The sequence below is a fragment of the Glycine max genome, chromosome 9 (assembly GCF_000004515.6).
Source record: "Glycine max cultivar Williams 82 chromosome 9, Glycine_max_v4.0, whole genome shotgun sequence".
NCBI lineage: Eukaryota > Viridiplantae > Streptophyta > Magnoliopsida > Fabales > Fabaceae > Glycine > Glycine max.
The window spans coordinates 47,288,822-47,310,033 of NC_038245.2; the positions used below are offsets into that span (position 1 = coordinate 47,288,822).

General features: G+C 34.5%; 3 protein-coding genes across 3 annotated transcripts; all 3 read left to right on the forward strand.

The window, feature by feature from the left end:
• The first annotated feature begins 1,485 nt into the window (after nt 1-1,485).
• Nucleotides 1,486-16,896, forward strand: LOC100809967 (sister chromatid cohesion 1 protein 4). The gene is made up of 14 exons (XM_003533530.5): nt 1,486-2,101; nt 5,133-5,394; nt 5,708-5,805; nt 5,925-5,974; nt 6,498-6,590; nt 6,806-7,763; nt 9,679-10,119; nt 10,220-10,370; nt 11,224-11,360; nt 12,106-13,175; nt 14,299-14,326; nt 15,090-15,192; nt 15,735-15,864; nt 16,402-16,896. The coding sequence occupies exons 1-14, from the start codon at nt 1,978-1,980 to the stop codon at nt 16,498-16,500; spliced, it is 3,744 nt and encodes a 1,247-aa protein (XP_003533578.1). The 5' UTR covers nt 1,486-1,977; the 3' UTR covers nt 16,501-16,896.
• Nucleotides 16,897-17,939: 1,043 nt separating this feature from the next.
• Nucleotides 17,940-18,924, forward strand: LOC100527525 (uncharacterized). The gene has a single exon (NM_001250370.2). It carries the CDS (start codon nt 18,045-18,047, stop codon nt 18,609-18,611), a length of 567 nt encoding a protein of 188 aa, NP_001237299.2. The 5' UTR covers nt 17,940-18,044; the 3' UTR covers nt 18,612-18,924.
• On the forward strand, nt 18,898-21,202 carry LOC100810499 (uncharacterized). The gene is made up of 4 exons (XM_006588270.1): nt 18,898-18,951; nt 19,932-20,140; nt 20,580-20,658; nt 21,047-21,202. The coding sequence occupies exons 1-4, from the start codon at nt 18,898-18,900 to the stop codon at nt 21,200-21,202; spliced, it is 498 nt and encodes a 165-aa protein (XP_006588333.1).
• The last annotated feature ends 10 nt before the right edge of the window (nt 21,203-21,212 follow it).

Consider the following 21,212-nt stretch of genomic DNA (forward strand, 5'->3'; position numbering starts at 1 on the left):
CAAGTTTTTCCACAATCAATTTCCTCTCATGAAAAATGATATCGAGTTTATCCACTTAACTAAAATCTTTTCCGTATGTTGGCTTTTCCTAATATTTTATTGTTAACTGTGGTTATGATGTTTTTGCTTGATTTGTTTATTCATAAGATCGACAAATAGTTATTTTTATCAACATGTATAGTCTTGGACCATAAATAATGATCTTTCTTTAGAGTTTGGATACTTAATCGATTCACATGCTTCTATTATGTCAATATTAATTATTACTATTGGCATTCTGAATTCAAAATTTCAAGGTCTTGGATAATATCCTGATTTTGCTGCAGTTAAAGGAGATCTGGGTAAGTAATTATTTAACACTTTGGCAATACACACATCATTTTACTAACTCACTTCAATAATACATTGTATGTTAGGCTAAAACTTATGTTGAACATGATAAACTTCAGGAAACAACACTCAAAACAGGATGAGTTTCACTTTGACTTTGAATTTGATGAACAAGGTTCTTTCATAAATCATGTTGATAATCTAAGATATAGATTAATTCATGTGGAATAATATGGACAAAATCATCATGAATATAATGAACATTGATTTTTTGAATCAAACTTTCACCATCCAAGGTGGTGAGGTTCACCTTGTAGTGGCTATGGATCATGGGGGGTAGACATTCCTTCGCGTTGAACATTATGGATAATTTCATCATGAATATAAGCAACATCAATTTCTTGAATCAAGCTTTGACCATCCAAGGTGGTGAGCCTACCATATAGTTGTCGATGAAGGCTTGTTAATGAGAAATCTCTTTAATAACAAACAAGTGATGTCAAACTCTTGTAAAAGTAATGTGAAGTGGTTTTCTAACACTTAAAAATAACTAACTTATGTTTCCTTAATTTTTTTCATTGTGGATAAGTGGTGTTCAAGATAATTTTATAAAAAAAATTGAATGAGTTTTTCTGTTAAATAGATTTTTTCTCCCACTATGAACATAATAATATTTTATACAAATACATAAATTAGTCTTATGACTTACACATATATGTATTTTAATAATTATAAACAAATCTCAATAATTTTACAATTTACAATTTGTAGAAAAAAATTATTTAAAAAAAAAATCAAATTACACTAAAATGAATAATAATGATAGAGTACAATCCTGAAAAAGTTACTTATTGTATAACTTTGATCCCTTCTCATAAAACAATTACCAACAATTTCAAAAGATAAAGCCAATTACCTCCCATCTCAAGGGAAAAAAAACATTATACTACCAAAGGCAGAAACACCAATAATTTGTGCAATCAAACAAAAGCAAAAGAAAAGAAAAAGCACTAGCTGATTAACGAAAGTGTAGCAAACGTGCAGATTTGTCTTGGCCTCAACGTTTGACCAATAGCACATGGACACCACAACATCTAAAATAATAATTCTATACTTTGATTTAATTATGCTAGTTTCACCTTATGACCATAGCATACAATTTATATTTATTTATTAACCTACCATTATATTTAGAAAATTAAACCCGAACCAAATCTGGTTTTCTGCTGCACAGAAAATCGCTCTCTTCTCTGTTCAAATCTCAATTTCAAAAATTAGAATTTCAATTCCCACCTTGTTTCTTTCTTCTCACGCTGTCAGACCCATCTTATTCACTCACTCACCACCTAGGGTTTTCTTTTCCACTTCGTAGCTATGCTCGACTCACTCCGCGTTTTTCCGATCGAACGACGCCGTTTTGGTGAGTTTTAGCTTCGTTTCGTTTCCCGACGCGGACTCATTGCTTGCTTTCGTTTCCCACGCGATTGTTGGAGGAGTCGTGTTGCGTTTGTTGACCGAGGAGGTGCAATTAGGGTTTCCACAATTCGGTTTTGGATTTGGCTTTGTGATGGGGATTTAGGTTCTTAGGAGCGGTGTTGTTGTTGTTGCTGTTGTTTTTGGAGTGGGGAATTTGCGAAGTGAAGAGGGATGTTTTACTCTCAGTTTATTTTGGCCAAGAAAGGGCCACTTGGGACTATATGGATAGCTGCGCATTTGGAGAGGAAGCTCCGCAAGAACCAGGTGGCGGATACCGACATTGGCGTCTCCGTAGGTGCGTTTGCTTTGTTCCCTGCTCTTTAATTTGGATTTTTAATGCGTGGAGATTTGTGTTTTGTTAGTTAGCAGTGGAATTTATGATTGCAATTAATGTTTTGGGAGGGTTTGTTTTAATGAGGATGTAACAGTTTGTTTTGTTGTTTCCTGATTTAATTGCCTTGTGTGGTTAATTTTAATTTTTAAATCATAGTGGGTTTAGTTTTGTGGATAGTTAGTTATTAGTTACAGTTAAGAAAATTATGCAGCTACGGGCTTTCTGGAATGTGAAAACTTTCTCCATTAATTGTGGAAATTGAAAGAGCTAGTGTGGTCAGTGGTGGCAGTGTGAGCTTTGTTGGGTTTGTACCAATAGGCTAACTAAACCAAGAGCTACTGCTTAAACTTGTAATTATGCTCAGGGTTAACACGTAACGACATTAGTGGGATTTGAGAGTGGCAAGGAGGGTAGTGATTTGGTTAGTGCTTTTGTGTAGTTATTGGTCTTAAGAGGTTGAAGTGTTCTCCGAAGATTTATTTTTTTGTATGTTTCTTGTTGCTAGAGTTTTTCTTCTCTTGTCATCCTTGTGGTGCTTTGCTCATAGAAACTTTTGTTGGGTTCTGCTGTTTATTTGCAGAAAAACTAGAAGGTTCTTTTGTTTTCTCTGTTGAGTTTGTTCAAGCTTAAGAGAGTGCCTTATGTTCTTTTGAGGGGAAAAATATGTAAGGATTATTTAGCATGTTTTTCCTAGGGATTCTAAATATTATATTCTATGTGATGTAGAGGAATAAAAAACATAGTTCTGAGACCAAATTAGATGATGAATGGGATGGCAGAATATAGAACAAAACTAAGGATGGGTTAGAATTAGAAACCTGGCAATATGCAAATTTCTAATGGAAGCTTAATAAATTATGCCTAAGGGACTATGGGTGCATTTGGATAAACAAGTGTTTGTTCAATAGGCCCTTATCACATAAGGTCTTATGCTGTAAATTTGCCTGTGAAACTTTTTGGAATAAGCTAAAAGGAGCCTATTTTGATAAGCTACACCATGAAGCTTATAGAAATAAGCTGAAAAGAACTTATGAGAGTCATAAGTTATTTTCATAAGCTCAAATGAGCTCCCTATAAGCTCTTCCAAAGGGCCCTTTTATGTACTTGAAATTAGAAAACACTACAAAAGGCATAGTATAAGGTGACTGGCTAGAAAGAACACTCTTAGAAGAGGGTGACTTGACTTACTGACAAAGGAGCATACCTTGTGGGGCTGTGCTGAGGACTTACTGATCCTATTAGGCTAGCATGAGGACTGTCTACCATTATTAATGTCATTTTGTGACCATGATAGTTGTCTGCATTTGATTTAGTTATTGCTTTAAGTGTTTGAATTGTTCTTATGGATTGTTTCTCTTTAAATCCTTATTTCCATGCTATAAATACTCTGAGATATACCATTCTCTATGGAATTGGGAAACCAATTAGGGTAATTTTGGAAGAAGACCCAGCTAGAGTGGTTTGATGTATGCCTCTTGGTTATTATTCTCCTAAAATCATGGATGCTGCACCTTCCATTTAGTCACTACGGAGTCCTTATTTTGGGCTTTTTCATTTCCATAAATAATCAATTAGTGGCCAAATCCACATGTTTTTAAAGTTTGAGGGTCAAATTTGTCAATATCGAAGTACAGGGACCTTTACCATTATTTACAAAATATAGGGTCTAAAAACACATTTATTGTGTTGAAATTAGTTTTAGATATAAAGGGAGGAATGAAATAAAATATAATGAAACACACTAACTCAGATGTATTTTAATGTATTGATGTGCTCATAAAAACTAAAGCACTAACCCTTAATTATACTAATCACAATCCTAACTAATCAGTAAAATAAATTTAATTCGGAAATAAGGTAATCAATCCTTAGATATACTGAAGAAATAGGGAAACTAAACCTAGAGGATAATAATATTTTCATAAATATAGGAAGTTACTCAAGTGAGAATATGAAAATAGATCATTGGATCTTATTTGAATAGTCAAGATTTAAATATAAATGTACACAACTTCTTTAAATGGTCATGTAATTACTATCTTTTAATCTTGACCATCCATATATATTTGTATGTTTAAGATTTACAGTTCTGACATTCTTAAAATAAAAACTGTTCTCATTTGGCATTTGATAGATAGATAGCTAAAGGTATAACGTAACAAGAAGATTGGAAAACCTTGTTATGTGAGGGCTCAAAAGAGAAACAAAATACAGATAAACAAACATGTACTATCATTGGGCTTTCCAATGCATTTGCTTATCTGCTACAGACACCCACTGAAAGAGACCATAAGCTGTGCTCAAAAGAGAGGCAGAAAAGACCATCTAGTCCCACAACAAATTTGTTTGTTGGCCAAATGGATTTCGTAATATACAGACATTTTTTTCAAAGAAAATATTCCAAAGAACCGTGCAGATTGCTCACTACCATAGTTTCTTCCCCTCCTCAGTCCAAATGAAATTCCTGATGTTGATTGTAAGAAATTGATCTAGAGTAAAAGGGACCCAGCTGTCAGCTAATCCTTAAAATATTATATTCCGGATGAATCTATCTGTAGGGCAGTGTAAAACAAGTGTGAGCAACTGTTTCTGAACAAGAGCCTTTTGTGGTCCCCTAATTTTTTGTCATATTGTTAGTCTATTGATCTTCTATGTTCGTTGTGCTTTTCTTCTCTTCAACATCTCAATGAAATTATTCTTTTAGGCAAAATAATAGTAATAATATATCAGTCTTAAGAGAAGGAGTTAACCATGGTTGGGAACTTTGGATAATTCGAGAGGAGGATTAGTTATAGCTATATATGGGGAGTGAGTGAGGATTATCCTATACTTGCATGAAATAGTTGTGATTGATTAAATTTTGTTATGACACATGAAAAGGGAAAGTAATATTCCTTCGTAGGTTGTATGTGAACGTGCTGCATTTGTTGTATCTAATTTTGATCATATTTTGTCATCTCATACTTATTTAGTCAATTGTATGAATGTGCAGATTCCATTCTTTTTCCTGAAATACCAATCGCACTCCGTTTGTCCAGCCATCTTCTACTTGGTGTGGTGAGGATATATTCTAGGAAGGTGAATTACCTTTTTGATGACTGCAGTGAAGCCTTGCTTAAGATTAAGCAAGCTTTTCGTTCCACAGCAGTTGATTTGCCACCTGAAGAGTCCACTGCACCTTACCATTCCATCACCTTACCTGAGACTTTTGATCTTGATGATTTTGAGCTACCAGATAATGACATTCTTCAAGGGTTAGTTCCTAATTATATGATTATTTGTAGCTTTAGCTATTGCTTACTGCAGTGACATTTTTACTTAAGTTGGTTTTTATATAATTCAATTTGCTTCATTTCATTTAACACCATCTGTCTGATTTTATCTAATGTTCTTTTAGATGACTGATACAAATTTTATAATAATGACAGAATTTTTAAGTGGCTGATATTTTATTTGGCTGTGCTTTTTCAGAATTGCTCTATATTCTAAATGGTGATTTTATGTAAGATGGTGAAGATAGGTATATTGGTTTATTAACGGAAGAATTTATATGTTGTGAACTTGCAGTAACTATGTTGATCACCATGTCAGTACTAGGGAGCAGATTACACTGCAAGATTCTATGGAGGGTGTGATTTACACTACTTCACAGTTTGGCTTGGATGGTTAGTATACCTTTTTGTCTCTTTCTGTTTCTCTTTGTACTGATTTCTTGATAGTGAATTTTAAATATGCTATGGAGAGATCTGTGCTAAGTAATTTTAATGGAAAACATGTCTTGCAGAGCGCTTTGGTGATGGTGATGCTTCTCAAATTGGGTTAGACCTTGATGAGGTAATTTGTCTTTTTATTTTTTGATTTTCCACAGCATTCTATGCATAGAGCTGATTGATGAAATGTGATCTATGTGGTTTTAATGCTCTGGCATACTGATTTGGATATTATGGTTTGTTGTGCTGGTTATAACTAGGAAGCATAGATGTAAGATGTGCCACATTGGTCGTAATATACTAGAGTGATATATTCATCTGAGATTTACAGGCTTGGTATGCCTGATATTAATTTGATGCTTGTCATTTGCATCATTACATTTGTAGATCTGTGTTGTTCATTTATCTCTGTCAGGAATAGGAATGTTTTGCTGTTGTCTACCATCTTTTGATGAGTATAGGTATGACCCTTTGGTGGTTATTGGAGCACTGTTATGCTTGATTTGACTTGACACGTACGTCTGTAAGCAAAGTATATTGCTGTGTATTACTGTGGAAAATAATTGATTTTAAATTGACTTGTAGAATTGTAGATACATTTTTCTTATTTTACTTCTGGAGATTTTAATTTGATTTGATAAAATCAGGTTTTGTTAAATGACAAAGCTGCTACTTCGGAGCATGATGGCTTTGGTGCTAATATTCAAATGTCTCATCAAAATGATGAAAAGAAACAGGAGGTAAGCAAAACTTAAGATGAAAGACAGTGGAGGCAAGATTGACTTGATATTTTAAAATATTTGCACGTCTATCAATCTTTGATTTTATTCCTTGTTGTATGCTTCATTTTCCTCTCTTTTCTTTGTTGGAAAGTGGATGAAATGAAAACAGTTCTGTTAACTACGGATTGTAGTTTCTGCTGGTTTTAAACAGTTTTCTGATTTATTTTGAACAGATTGATGATTTACCCACTGCTGCTGAACTCAGTGAATATGCTGAAGGTCCATCAACCCCTGGACTGGAAGAGCCAAATTTATTTGGAACTCAGATGGATCAGGGCAATAATGAAGTTGATTATCATAATTCAGCAGATTTAATATCATTGGAGGCCGCACCGAAAGAATCGTCGGATCACCAAAGGGAGAATGATGTAATTAATTGCTCCTTGCAAAATAATGGGAATCATATTTCTTTTGATTTGCATCATGAAGATAATGCCTGCGATCTGGTTGAAATGAATAGCAAAAAAGAGGAGCAGGAGCATTTAGCATGTCAGGTTGTGATGAAGGATCAAGAAAATTTGATACCTAATGATCATTGCTTAACTTTGTTACCCTTGGTGGACTCTTCCAATAAAGACTACACAGAATGTGAAGGTGGGATGATCAATGCTTCTGATGTAGCTGAGAAGGAGGACTTACAAGATGGAGTTTTGATGAACAATGACCCAGTTTCTGCTGCTTTGGATCAAACTATTACAAATTGTGTTGTTTCTGCTCCTTTGATGAACAATGAAAATGTTGCTTCTTCTGGTTGTTCTCATGTTACTTCTGATCAAGAGGACCTCTCATGTAAACCGTTGTCTAACATGGATGGATCTTGGGGTCCAGGATTTGATGGTCGTTTGGAGGATGGTAACACATTATCAAAGCATGAAGTTCTGAATGGCATTGAAATTTCCAAGAGTGAGGGGCAATTCTGTCCATTTGACGATGCTCGAGTATCCAATGTTATTAGTCCTCTACGATCACCTGGTAGACCTGAAGTTGTTGATGAGGAAGCTCAGGCCTCTCAAGAACTGAAGGAAGCAGAGACTTTAAACCATGTATCTCTTGAAGCTGTGCAGCCCGCTGAATCAATCCTTCAGCCATGCACCTCCCATCTTGGCCAGCCTTCTCGGTCATTTATTGAAGGTATTATAGAAAAATTAATCTCATGATTTATATTTAGTCCTGGTCTTAAATAGTGGACTATAGACCTGTTATAGCAGTTTAGCGTAACAGAGTGGTCCCTAACTGCTACAGGGCCACTTTAGCGGATTAGTTCAGTGTAGTGTCTGTCGGGGGCAAAATAGTGGGTGTAATGGACTGGATGGCAGCACTATCTCTTGATTCCATAAAAAGCCCTCTAAACACTAATGTTAAGCGTGTTTGGTGGAGGCTATTTTTGGAATTTCACTTTCCAAAACAAAATTTTGCTTATAAAATCATTCAAAAAGCTGCTGCTTCTCACTTTCTCCCTCAACCCAACCCTTACTTCCATGTATGACATCTCTCGACCTCATTTCTCTCAATTCAGCACTTTGACAACTTGTTTCTCTTCTCCGGCGACTGGTTTCTCACTTTCTCTACCTCTGTTTTCTCTGTATAATTTCATTCCCTGCCTCATTTTTTTTTTAATTTTTATTAATTATATGTATATAGTATATAGTATACATTATATAAACTATATTAAAAATTTCAGAATAGCGGCTATCCCACTATAGCATTTTTGGGGCCAGCTGCCATGCGTCACTATCCGTTATTCAAAACACTGAATTTAATTATTCACTTTTCTCTTTCTTTATTTACTCTGCTGTAACCGTTGAAGTGGAATGAGTACATTACAAGTATTTCTGTTATCAGTGTTGTCAAGATGACAATGAAATTGTGAACTCGCACAGTTTCATGATCTTGCTGCCTGCTTTTGAGCTGGATTGTGAGTAAAATCGTGGAGCTGTGGGATCGGAGTAAGATTATAGTAGGGTTGGTGTGAAATCAAACTTTTTTTCTTCTAATCTTGGTTTTTTTGGGTCGGCTTGCAAAATCTGGTTTGGTCCAAATGTTTTTTAACCCATTTTTTGTGCCCTAAATTGATACTTTCTGCTTCTCCCCCATTTCAGACCTTGACGAACACTGCCTACCTTCTCTGTCTCTCTATCCCTCTTGTCTCTTAGTTCGACGTGACCCTCTTTGTTGTGATTGTTTGCTGCTGTGCCTGTGGTGCGTTCAGTATCTCTCATTCTTGACCCTCTCTGTCTGCTGTGACCGTGACTGTGTGCTCTGTTTTACTCTCTTGTTATTGACTTGGTTATTAAATTTCAAATTTAAGTTTGCTTTATTGTTGTCATTCATTGATTTCTTTTTCCATATCTTCTATTTGTGTGTGTATATATGTATGTATGTATGTATGTATGTATGTATAAATATATAATTTTACATTACGATCCTATGTTTTAAGATCTTGCGACCCCCTCCAAATCCTAAGCTGGATCTCGATCTTGACAACATTGTTTGTTACTATAAATTTATAATGCAGTTTTGTGTTTTTTTTCCTTTGGATAAGAAAAGAATTTATTAAAACAGAAAAGGAATAGCAGGGTTTTCTAAATACAGATTTTAGCATTTCTTTCCGACTAAATACACCAAGGAACTGCAGCCTGAGAACACCCCCAAAGCCTTTTGGCATCTTTCCTATTACCAAATCCTCTGAACATGCCGGGTCTTCTAAAGGTCCGTGGGACAAACCAGTGTTCACCAAAAACATTGAACAAGTTATTCCAAAGATGCTGGTGGGCAATGCAAAATAAAATGTGAACAAGATTCAGAACTCATTGTCACCATGATGTTGCGTTGACTTTTACATTTTGACCTATGTTTCTCATTTGAAAATTCTTTTTCTTTTCTGCATGGGTAATTAACGTTATAGTGATAGTACCCTCTTTTTGTAATTTCAGTTGATTCTGTTTTGTTGTCAAGTTACTCCATTTAATTGTATAATCTTGTTGATGGGCATTATTAAACATGCTAGGTCCATTTTTTTAGTAATCTGTTGCTTATACTTTTACAGGTGAAAAATGTCATGTAACTGATGTTTCAAATCCTGCTTTAAGTTACCAAGGGACTATAGAGCCATCTGTATTTAAAGAAACGCCTGATTCGGGGAAAACAGATATGCAACTTGAGAGTCAGATATTTAGTGACAAAGTAGAAAGTATAAACAAATCTGCTGCTGCTGACATGCCAGAGCCTGAAAAGTTGCTCTCAGCTTACCAGCATGATGGTGAAGCAAATCATTTGCTGATGGCATCTACTCCTGACAATCAGGGTGCAACTGAAGGCCATACAGGTGCGGCAGGAGTAAAATGCATCTCTGGTAAAAAACGTAGCTACACAGAAAGTACTCTTACAGTGCAGAGTATGGATTTAATTGAATCTTACGGGGGAGCTCAATCCAAGAGAACTGCTGAGTCTGTTCCTGATGATGATGATCTATTGTCATCCATATTAGGTATAACAGTGGACTATTAATGCTTTTTGCTATATATTTGGTTACAGTTTACTTTCCTTGAGAATGAGGTTAAGGCTGAAAAAATTTGTTGTTGGTCCAGTTGGTAGAAAATCTTCAGTCTTGAAAATGAAACCCAGTCCTGCAGCCCCTGAAATAGCATCAATGAAGTGTGTTCGTTCTGCTTCTGCACCACGTACTAGTGCCTTAAAGAGGAAGGTGCATATGGATGATATGATGGTCTTGCATGGCGAGTATGTTTTTACAATGTTCCATCCTTTCATTTGTACATATCTATCCACTTTATTTTATATATTGATTTAAATAGAGTGTAAAAACATAATATTGCTTGTCACTGTTTTTTCTAATCTTTCAGATATGAGAGATCTATCCTTTTCCCTTCTTTTTACTATTTCTGATAATTGATCTTCTTACCTGTTGGAGATCCCACATCAACTAGTGATATGATCAAAATAAAGTATATAAGTGGGGGGCAACCTTCACCTTACAAGCTTGTTTTGTGGGGTTGAGTTAGGTCCTAACCCAATTTATAAGAGTATTCTTTTTTCTCTATTAATTGCCAAGGTGAGCCTGACTGAACAATTGATTTTGTTTTATTAAAGGTAACTAAAAAGTTAAAACCACTCAGCACAGTTGGAAGATGAGAGAAACTTTCAGATCTGCTGAAGTTTTTTTTTTTGTATCTTTTAATATATGATGTATAGTATGTTAAAAATAGCGGAGATCAATATTGGATGGTTATCCAGTTACCTGGCATATCAGACCCATTTGTTTAGAACTCTACTTTTTCCACTTATTGTACCCTTTGTCATGGTCCCTAATTAATCACTCCTTGTTTGTCCCCTGTGCTAGGCATATACTAACTTTTATTTACTAAAGGATAACTTGAGAACTGATATGCTGCATAAATTGACTGGCAATAGTAGTAACTTGTAATATACCCAAATTTTCTACTTCCATTCTTTAATCACATTTCATTTTATTTCAAATTTATCAAGCCACTTCTGTTTTTTTTTGCCTTATTTAGCATACCACTCTCCTTTTGGTTACCAGAATACTAATGCTATCTCCTTTTTTCTTCTGAAGTACAATACGCCAACAGTTGACAAATACGGAAGACATTCGTCGCATACGCAAAAAAGCTCCTTGCACTCGTCATGAGATTTTAATGATTCAAAGACAATTTTTGGAGGATGAAATTTTCCATGAACCAATATTTACGGGTGAGTTGTGTGTTTGGCTATGTTTATGTTGTGCTGTGGATTATTTGGAGTATTTGCTCAAATCTCTCTCACCTCCTTCTTAAGCAAGTTAAAATCTCTGGAACAATGTGATTATGTCCATCACTAATAATTTTCATTTATGTTTTTACTATTTCCTTCACAAAATCCTGAAAACAGAAAACAAATGAAAATAGGGTGCGGTTGTATTTTTGTTACTTCTGGTGAAAACATATCAACTGAAAATGATAACATAAAACAGACCAAACACATTCTATGTACATTTTATGTTTTGCAATGCAACTTTTTTCGTGGTACATTAATTTTAAAATGAGGATAAGGAATACTTGTATGATCATGCATTGGATCAAATCAACTGTTCTTCTAATGAGGACACTTTCCTCCATTAGTGAGGCTTCTAATGTATTTTGTTTCACCTCTAATATTTTAAGCGTTGGATATTAATTAAGAACTATTGTTGATGTATTTGACAAGTTCACCTTTTATGTTTTGGGCAGACTAAAGTGATCTACTAAATGTTGTTTCTGCATCTATGGGATGGTCATATCAGTTCATTTTCAATTGTTGTCAATTGCTTTTCAAAAATCTATTTTCATGAGAGCATGTGGCCATCATTATTCAGATTAAACTATTTTCATTTACATTAATTTCACATAGAGCCTCATCATAATCTTTTCTGAAATTTCCATGTAACATTATCTTATGTCAATTCTGACATTTCTTCCAGATTTGTCTACTGATTTGACTATTCTGCGAAATGAGACATTTGATCTGACTGGAATCAAGGTTTTTGATTATGGTTTAGATAGTTCTTCCGTAGAAAAAACAAATGATCAAGAGTCCTATTCTAGAACAGATACTGAAATTGATGGAGTGGAGGGTAATAATGAACCTATGGCAGTCCAACTCCAAGAAAATGCAGAAGTACAACCTACAGAAGTAGTGGAGGGTAATAATGAACCTATGGCAGTCCAACCCCAAGAAGATGCAGAAGTGCAACCTACTGAGGTACCTGTTTTGTCTGAGAGTCATCAGTCTGAGGTTAACTTGGGATCTCGTGATATTGATGCTCATGGGCACATGGATATTATTTCTCATGTGGAGGAGCTTGACAGTTCTCAAAATGTTGAATTGAACAATGTCAGAGCAAATATTGAAGTTTCTGAAGCAGGGAATTGCTCTGTTGGCCCTGGGCATGAATCTTCATCCTTAACTGAAGTCTTCAAAAATGATTTTGCCGCATCACTGTCTCGCGTGGATAAAACCAATGATCTTGTTGATTCTATCCACACAAATATATTGAGCATTCCAAATGCTGAGAATTTGAATACAATCCCTATTCTAGAGGATGACTTTGTGGAGGATCAAAGTGATAAAAATGGAGTAGGTGCTATTGAATGTAGCATGGAAACTGGAACACAAGTTCAAACAGATGGCTTGGAAGCCAATGATTTATATGCATCCTTGGCTATTGGTTCTAAAGAAACTGATGAATTTACTGATATTCAAGCTTCCTTTAATGGTGACCTACCATTAGAGGAAAATAGAAACAACTTGCTAGGGCAGTTAAATGAGGATCAAATTGTTGCTTCTGGCATGGAGTGTGATGGCAAGGATGCAAGGTCTGACTGCATATTTATTGAAAATGCTAAAGTAGATTGTTTACAATCTGAAGCACTTGGTTTAGATGAAAAAGAGAGTTCATTGAAAGATGCAGAAATCCCAGTCTGTCAGGAAGCTGGACTACAAATTACAATGTGCCCTGAAATTAGGAGTCCTTTTGTGGATCAGAATGATGTAAGTTCTCCAGTTTGCCTCAAGTTAGATGTCTCTTTTCATATATTTTATCTGTTGGATTTGTCTCTTTTTCTTTTACTAGCCTCATTTAGCATATCTGATATACCTGACAAAAAAATATTATAGGCAGAAATCTGTTTTTATTTCAAGATTTTTTTTAATTGAAACTGTAATTCTGGACATGGTTGAAAATAATTTGGTAATGAATTTTGGATTTTAAGCAGGAGTCGAAATTGAATTTTGAAAGTGGTGTTCTTCATACATCATTCTTTGCACTTTCTTAGTTCTCACAACAATTAAAGCTAATTTGCTTGGACTAGTGTGTTGTGGTTGTCAATCCTTTTCTGTCTTGTCACTAATTTGTTGTTTTGTATCATACCATATTTTAAGTGTTATTTCCTGAAGCAGGTCATGCTTATCATGCAATATTTTTAGTGTTGTTTCTTGTAGCTGATCATGTTCAACATATGTTGTACCCTAACATACAGTATGTTATTGAAGTATTGTTTACTATAAACGCAATTAGAAGCATGTAGGATTTTTTTTCATTAATTCCATATAAATTAACTACTCAAGTCTTACATTTGTATCAGCCCTAAAAATAAAATTGGTACCAAAGAGATATGGTGCAGTAAGGTAACCCATGGGCTCCTAAGGTTCAGAAAAATAGTGATGCTAGTTATAGCCTGTATTTTTGTATTTTTTAACATTGCAACAATTCTGCCCACCACTTTTATCATTAAGGCAGTAGTGGTGAGTGTCTCATCTTGCTCGAAAAGCCCTCCATTCTACCAGCAAGTTCCCTAACTTCTAGCACTTTGCCACTTCTCATTGACATTGCCTTAAACTGCACCTTTGACGTTATTCTTGATTTATACATATAAACTTTTTTTTTATTGTGCTTGTTCATGTTCTCTTTCTACTGAAGTGGTTTAAATATCTGTTATTGTGGTTCTGCATTGCAATGACTGTATGCTAAGTATTTATGAAATTTGATTTTGAAGCAAAATGTGATGCGTTACTTGCCTTTGGCTAGGTAGTTTTAATTAAGATGATGTTTATGTGATATTTCTTTACTATTTTATTCTCTTGCCTAATTGAGTTCTATGGCTACATGGTGCAGGAAAATGACATGATTGCTAATGACACAGGTTTGCTTCTAAATGCTCTTCATTGTTTATTTTATGAAAGTGCCTTAATATTTATAGCCATATGGAATTGATCTATCAAAGACTAACCACTTGAGCATTACCACAGTTAAAAGGCTCTCCATTTCCTTTTCTTGGAATCGTAGAAAAGCTGTATTTATTGTAGGAGGAGAGTATATATAGTTGTCTATCAAGTAGCCTTCTTCCATCTAATTAATTGGAGAAGGACTTTTCATTGCATTTTAATCAGTGGTCGAGTAACTTACGACAAGGTTTTTTGCAGTAGTAGGGTTTACAGTTTATATTAAAACACATGTATTTTTTCCATAATTTGGTTCCAAATCAGACTTTTGCTGTCTGCTTTCAGGAACCATTTATATGGAGCCCAACTTCGTAATAGTACCTCTGGTACTTCTTTTAATATATATATATATATATATATATATATATATATATATATATATATATATATATATATATATATATATCGATCTTTGCCGATCAAAAAAAAAAAAAAGTCTCCATTTTAGATGTCGACTTCCTTTCCTCAACACTTCCTTCATGAATCTTATAACAGAAGTTATTCTGTGTAGTTTATTGTTAGTGGACACTGGTTCCAGCCTTTTCAATTAGTTGGGAATATGCAAATAAATATTAATGTCTGACAAGTTTAGGCCTTGGTGAAACAGGAGATTGAAGCTTTTCTTACTGCTATTTCTTATGTTTCTTTGATTTGCATTAATTTATTCTCTATGTATACTCCCAGTGTTTTTGAATGTTGGTGATGATGAGATAATTGATGATGATGATTATCAATCATGTGCTGAAGGAACTAACCTTGAAAATAGTGGATGGTCTTCCAGGACCAGGTTTGTTTGTGCAAAACTCTAGTAACTAACCTTTCTCTGCATAGAAAGTAATTGAACTATTTTTTCCTTATTGTTGTTTTGTAATCATTAATTTTGCTGTGCCGATGGGTGGGTGGTACATGAGTTCTCTCGTACACTTAGTACAGTTCAAATACTTTCCTTTCTTTGCATAGAAAGTAATTGAACTATTTTTTCCTCATTGTTGTTTTGTAATCATTAATTTTGCTGTGCCTATGGGTGGGTGGTACATGAGTTCTCTCGTACACTTATTACAGTTCAAATACTTTCCTTTCTTTTAAAATCCCCCCCAGCCATTTCCTTAGATGGGACGGAATCCCTAGAAGATATGGACAAATCACTGCATCTGCAATTAAAAGGTCTCTTTCACTTGAAAGAAGCCCAGAATTTGTGGTTGTGTGCAGATGATCCTGTGTATATCAATTTTGTTTAAATTCATTTGAGTTTGGTAAAATTTTTATGCAGTGATTCATGGTTTCATGCATATTATATTTCAATAGCTAACCAATGGCATTTATCCACAGGGCTGTTGCCAAGTATCTGCAGACTGTGTTTGATAAGGAAGATCTACATGGAAGGAAGGAGCTGCATCTTGACAATTTATTAGTTGGTAAAACACGGAAGGAAGCATCTCGGATGTTTTTTGAAACTCTGGTATGCTGTTGAGAATCATTTTACATATACATTTATTCTATATTTATAGTCTAATGATCTTGTGGCATTAATTTAACATTTTCATGTTTAGGATTATAATAATTGAAATATTTTTATTAGAGAAGAGAAAGAAACTATTAACAATGGGCCAAGGACAGCATCTTTTGAAAGCACCCAAAACAGATAGTGGGAAAAGTGAATCAAAGATAAAAACTAATAATCTAGGAGTCACCCAATCTCTCTGCAAGTAGGAGTCAATACCCTTAAAATAACGTTGAGCTGAACACCAAATGTGCTGAGATCAGTGTCAAAAATTCTAAATCTTGGTCATTAAACATGTTCTATTGATTTAGCTTTAATGCTAGTTCTTAGTTGAATAAGTATTTGCTTGGAGGGTCACAGGTCACTTTTATTGTGAGATTTTTCTAGTGCTCTCATTGCTTGGATGTGTTTCTTAATATGCTTTGTTTGAATTCTTCAAAGGCTTACTTGGCAACTTTTGCATTGGTTCATATTTAATTTCAACCATGATTGCAGGTTCTCAAGACCAGGGATTATGTCCATGTAGAACAGACAAAACCCTTTGCAAATGTCAGCATAAAACCTCGAATGAAGCTTATGCAGTCAGATTTCTGAAACCTCATGTAGGAATGACAGATATAGTTGTAAAGATCCATTCGGTGGTAGTTTGGCTGGTATCTGCAGGGTTGGGATAATATTTTCAACATTTCTCCCCGATTCTAGCCATATATGGCTTTTCATTTATAATTTTTTGGAGATAGGGTTTAGCTGTTCAGTTTTAGTTTTTGAAGTGGCACTTGTATAATAATCATCCTATTGATTATTCTGGGTCTTAATGTATATATTTTTGTAAAATGTCACAATCTGTAAGTTGCAGAGGCTAATTTGTATGTCGTTTAAACGCATCCCTCCTAGTAAGAATGACATTCTGCTTTCTCTAGGCATCATATTTATGTAACAGAAAGCACCTTGTAATTTAACTGTCAGTGGACAAGGTACATCATTTCTGTACTTTTATTTGTATAGTATCTAACTGCATTTATCCTTTTAAGAGTATGTAGTTTTCCATACCAAAGTCCACTTCTAATCGTAAAATTCTTTTATCTTTTTGGTTAAATTATTGGTTCTTGAAAATATTATGGCTTTTTGTTTTAATCTCTAAAAGATTGTTTAGTTTTAGCTTAAAAAAATTTAACAAATATCGCATGGTTTTAGTCCCAAAAAAATTATAAGGAATAAATTGAGTTATAATATTTTCAGGATTGATAACTTTAATTATTTTTTTCTATTGAAAATTTCCCTGTACAGAAAAGGGAAGAAATAATTCAAGGTGTAGAAGCATACATCAAAATTAACATGCCTCCAAAAGAAGCTTAGTACCTTTGTGTTTTGTTACTAAAGGATTTTTTTATTAAAATTATGAAAAGGTAAAATGATTATTTGAGTGTTTTACATGAAATAGAACTAAAAAACTATTTTATTACTTTTTCAAAATGCCTTTGTTGAAGTCCAAATTACTATAAACTTGACAATTTTTTTTTGTTTAATGCTCTTCGTCACTTATTTTAGTCTCCACCTTAAATTCGTCATTAACAATAATGTTTTATGTTCTTACGAAAATGGAGGTTTCAGTTTTATATTTCTGCAAAATATAACAGTTTATGTTTTTTATTTTATTTTTCATTCATGCAATATTTGCCACCACTTAATTATGTGTTTCCAGATGAGATGTTAGAGACTTCAAACAAGAATAGTTTGTATTCATACAGACATAAAACATTTTTGTTCTTTTTTTTATAAAAAAAAGCTACTAATAATCCAAAATAAAAACAAGAAACTTTGACACAATTTTATTTAAAAGGAAACCGAAAATGCCAACCAAGAAGGCACAAAAAATTGAAAGAACAAATAGGCGTTGGAAAAAAGTAACGTTAACACAGCTGGCTGGATCCACTTTCCCCCAACGGTCATATTCCACCGACCCAAACAAATGATGTCAAAAAAAAAAAATATGACCGTTATGTTACATAGGAACCCCCAAAACACCTATAATAGCAAGCACCGCTCTCACATCATAAACCCAATTTACGATCACAATCTCAAACACCTCAACTTCATTTCTCTGCTCCAAAGTCTCAATCTTTTATCCAAAAACTCAAATGGGCATGGCCACAATCACAATGGGAGGAAACCACAATTCCTCCATCACTCCACGCCACTACAACACCCACAAGGTGTTCCTTTTCTGCAACTACATTCTCTTGGGTGCAGCTTCTAGCTGCATCTTCCTCACCCTCTCTCTGCGCCTCATTCCCTCTCTCTGCGGCTTCTTCTTCATCCTTCTTCAGGTCTTTACGATTGCGGGCGCGGTCTCCGGGTGCGCCGCCGTGGGGACTAACAGGTGGTACTCTGCACACATGGTGGCCACTGTTCTAACGGCTATCTTTCAGGGTTCTGTTTCGGTGTTGGTGTTTACGAGGACCGGCGATTTTCTGGGTCAATTGAAGTCTTATGTTAGGGAGGAGGATGGTGCTGTGATTCTCAAATTGGCTGGTGGACTCACCATTTTGATCTTTTGCTTGGAGTGGGTGGTTTTGACACTTGCATTTTTCTTGAAGTATTATGCTTGTGTTGAGGGGAATAGTGGGGCTGTTGTGCCTGTGAGGAGTGGGAAGGTGCAGCAGGATGAGGACTTGAAGGATTGGCCTTGGCCTTTTCAAGTTTGATTCTTGTGATGACAAGAAGAAACACAAGAATAACAATGACATGTTCCTTTTGAAGTTGTTGCAGCTGTTTTGATGATAATCTTTCAAATATGTTGATTCGTTGGAGAATTGGATGCTTTTTTCTCCTGATAGAGATATATGTGTGTGTGTTTGTGTTGGCTATCATCATTATGTAATTAGTTGTGTGTGTGTAGTTATTCTTTAGATTCATCTTATTTGTTGTTGGATTATTATTACTTCACATATCATCTCCTTCTTGTTAAGCAAGAAGTTCAGTTACTATATAATGGTATCAGTTTTGAGTAACTTTATATCTGGCTTGATTGAGAACGAGAGTTCGGTTACTATATAATGGTATCAGTTTTGAGTAACTTTATATCTGGCTTGATTGAGAACGAGGATTTTAATATTTTGAGTTTTATTGTTGGGACGTAAAAGTTTGAATCCTAATTTGATTGAGTGATCATAAACGTTTTGAAGTTTTATCTTTTTTCTTTAATTTTGTGTCACAGAAACACCTTTTACAAAATCCAGGGAGATCCAGTTTCCTTTTAGGAGGAGGTGGACACCTTTTACTTTAAAGGAAGAATCGGCTCCCCTAAAATAAGAAGTATCCCTAGTGTTTTTTTCCAAATCAATCAAAATTGATTTTAATTAAATTGACTTTTTTTTACCTAAACCATCCAAGCTGCAGTGCAAACATTTGTAAAACTGCATGCATCAAAGCTTATCAAGGACATGTTTGGATAATTTATACATTCCATAAAATTTAATTATTGATTGAATAAAAATATATTCTTGTTATAATTACTTTAATTATTATTATATAATCGTTGTAATCGAGCCCGCACTATTAAGGTTTGTTTACAATTTAAAAAAGTTAAGTATTTTTAGTGTAAATTTTCTTTTTTTAAGTAGATTTTAGATAGATTAGGGATTAGGTAGATTTTATGCAAACTCAATAAACTCTCAATTTATAACTGTATTTTGTTTTGTTGCTTTAGTTATTTTCAATTGATGTGTTATTCTTAAATAAAAGAATTTTTATTTTTAATAACATCAAATCCTTAATAATAATATTATTGAAATATTTAATTGATACATTATTTATATACTTGAGTCTGATAAGCTTGAGTGCGACCCATGATCACTGCAATACAAGCAACCTCTGAACGAAACGAATAACAAATTGACGGCAAGCTTGCGAGGTTATTGTTATTTTCTCGTAAAAGGGTATCACTAAAACTCCACCTTTTTAACACTGGATTAAAAAAATCATTTTTTTTTTTCTCAATTTTTATTCAAACCCAACCCTACTAGGTTTTGAGTGATCCTCGGGAGAGAGCTATCTATGACTATGATCATTTTGGAGAAGAGGATCCGAAGAAGGGTACTCATGAGGTGCCATTTAGTGCTGACGATGACATGGGAAGAGGAACTGAGTACAAGTTTTCCTGCACTCTGGAGGAGTTATATACAGGGAAAACCAAGAACATTAAGATCACTAGAGAAATTGCTGATGCCAAAGGGTGAGTTGTTTGTTTGTTGCTGCAATTACCAGCTGCATCATTATTCCTGTTTGTTTCTAATGCTAATGCTAATATATGTTGTGCTTAGTGGTAGGTAGTGCTATTAAAAATGGTTTTGATTTCGGTTTGGTACTGAGATTGTTGGGTTCGAATGAAAAAGTAAAGAGTAAAAATTAACTTGTGTGGATATGGATTACGTACTGTTTAATAATTTTGATTCAATTAATCATGAAATTGTTTTGCTTGCATGGAGAGTGCTTTGCATGAAAAATCAGCATGCTTGTTGAGAACTATGGCATTGTAGAAATGCCCTTCTGAAGTTGTCTTGTTGTTTTACACTGCAATGGTGAACAGCGTAGTAACCCACCCAGGGCTGAGTCTAATGTAATTATTTTATTATGACTAATCTTTTAAACGTTTCTGACTGGAAAATCTTCAGAACTAACCTAGTAACTCATGTTCCAATAGACATCAAGTTTTTTCCTGATTGTGTATCATCTGGATCAAAGTCATTGGAAGTAAATATAAACTCTAAATACATTCTACCGGGATCAAATTCAAAAGAGATTTCATTGTGAGGAATTCATCAGGAAAATTTAACAACTCTTGAGCTATATGAGGCTGATAAATATCTAACATCTATGCAAGATGTCTAATTAATTATGGACTACTGCCTCTTGTAGAATGATCCATTAGTTAGTACACTGAACTTGTATTGCATGTGTTGTTTATATCATTTCTTATTCTTTAAGAACCATCTATCCTAGTTACATGGATATTTTTTATACATTATATGCTTTATACATCAGAAATTTGTTGTTGTAACTTGAACTTGTGACCTATGTATGCAAACCTCACCTCAAAACAAAACCACTTGGATTGGATGGTTTCAACAAAAGTATGCAGGTGGAGGAGACGCTGAGAATTAATGTGAAGCCTGGTTGGAAGAAAGGTATGAAGTTCGTCTTCCAAGAGAAAGGTGGGAACAACTACAAACAGCCACTTGTTCTCATCATTGTGAAGAACCGCACAGTGTCTTCATTCGTGATGGAAATGATCTAATTGTCGTCCA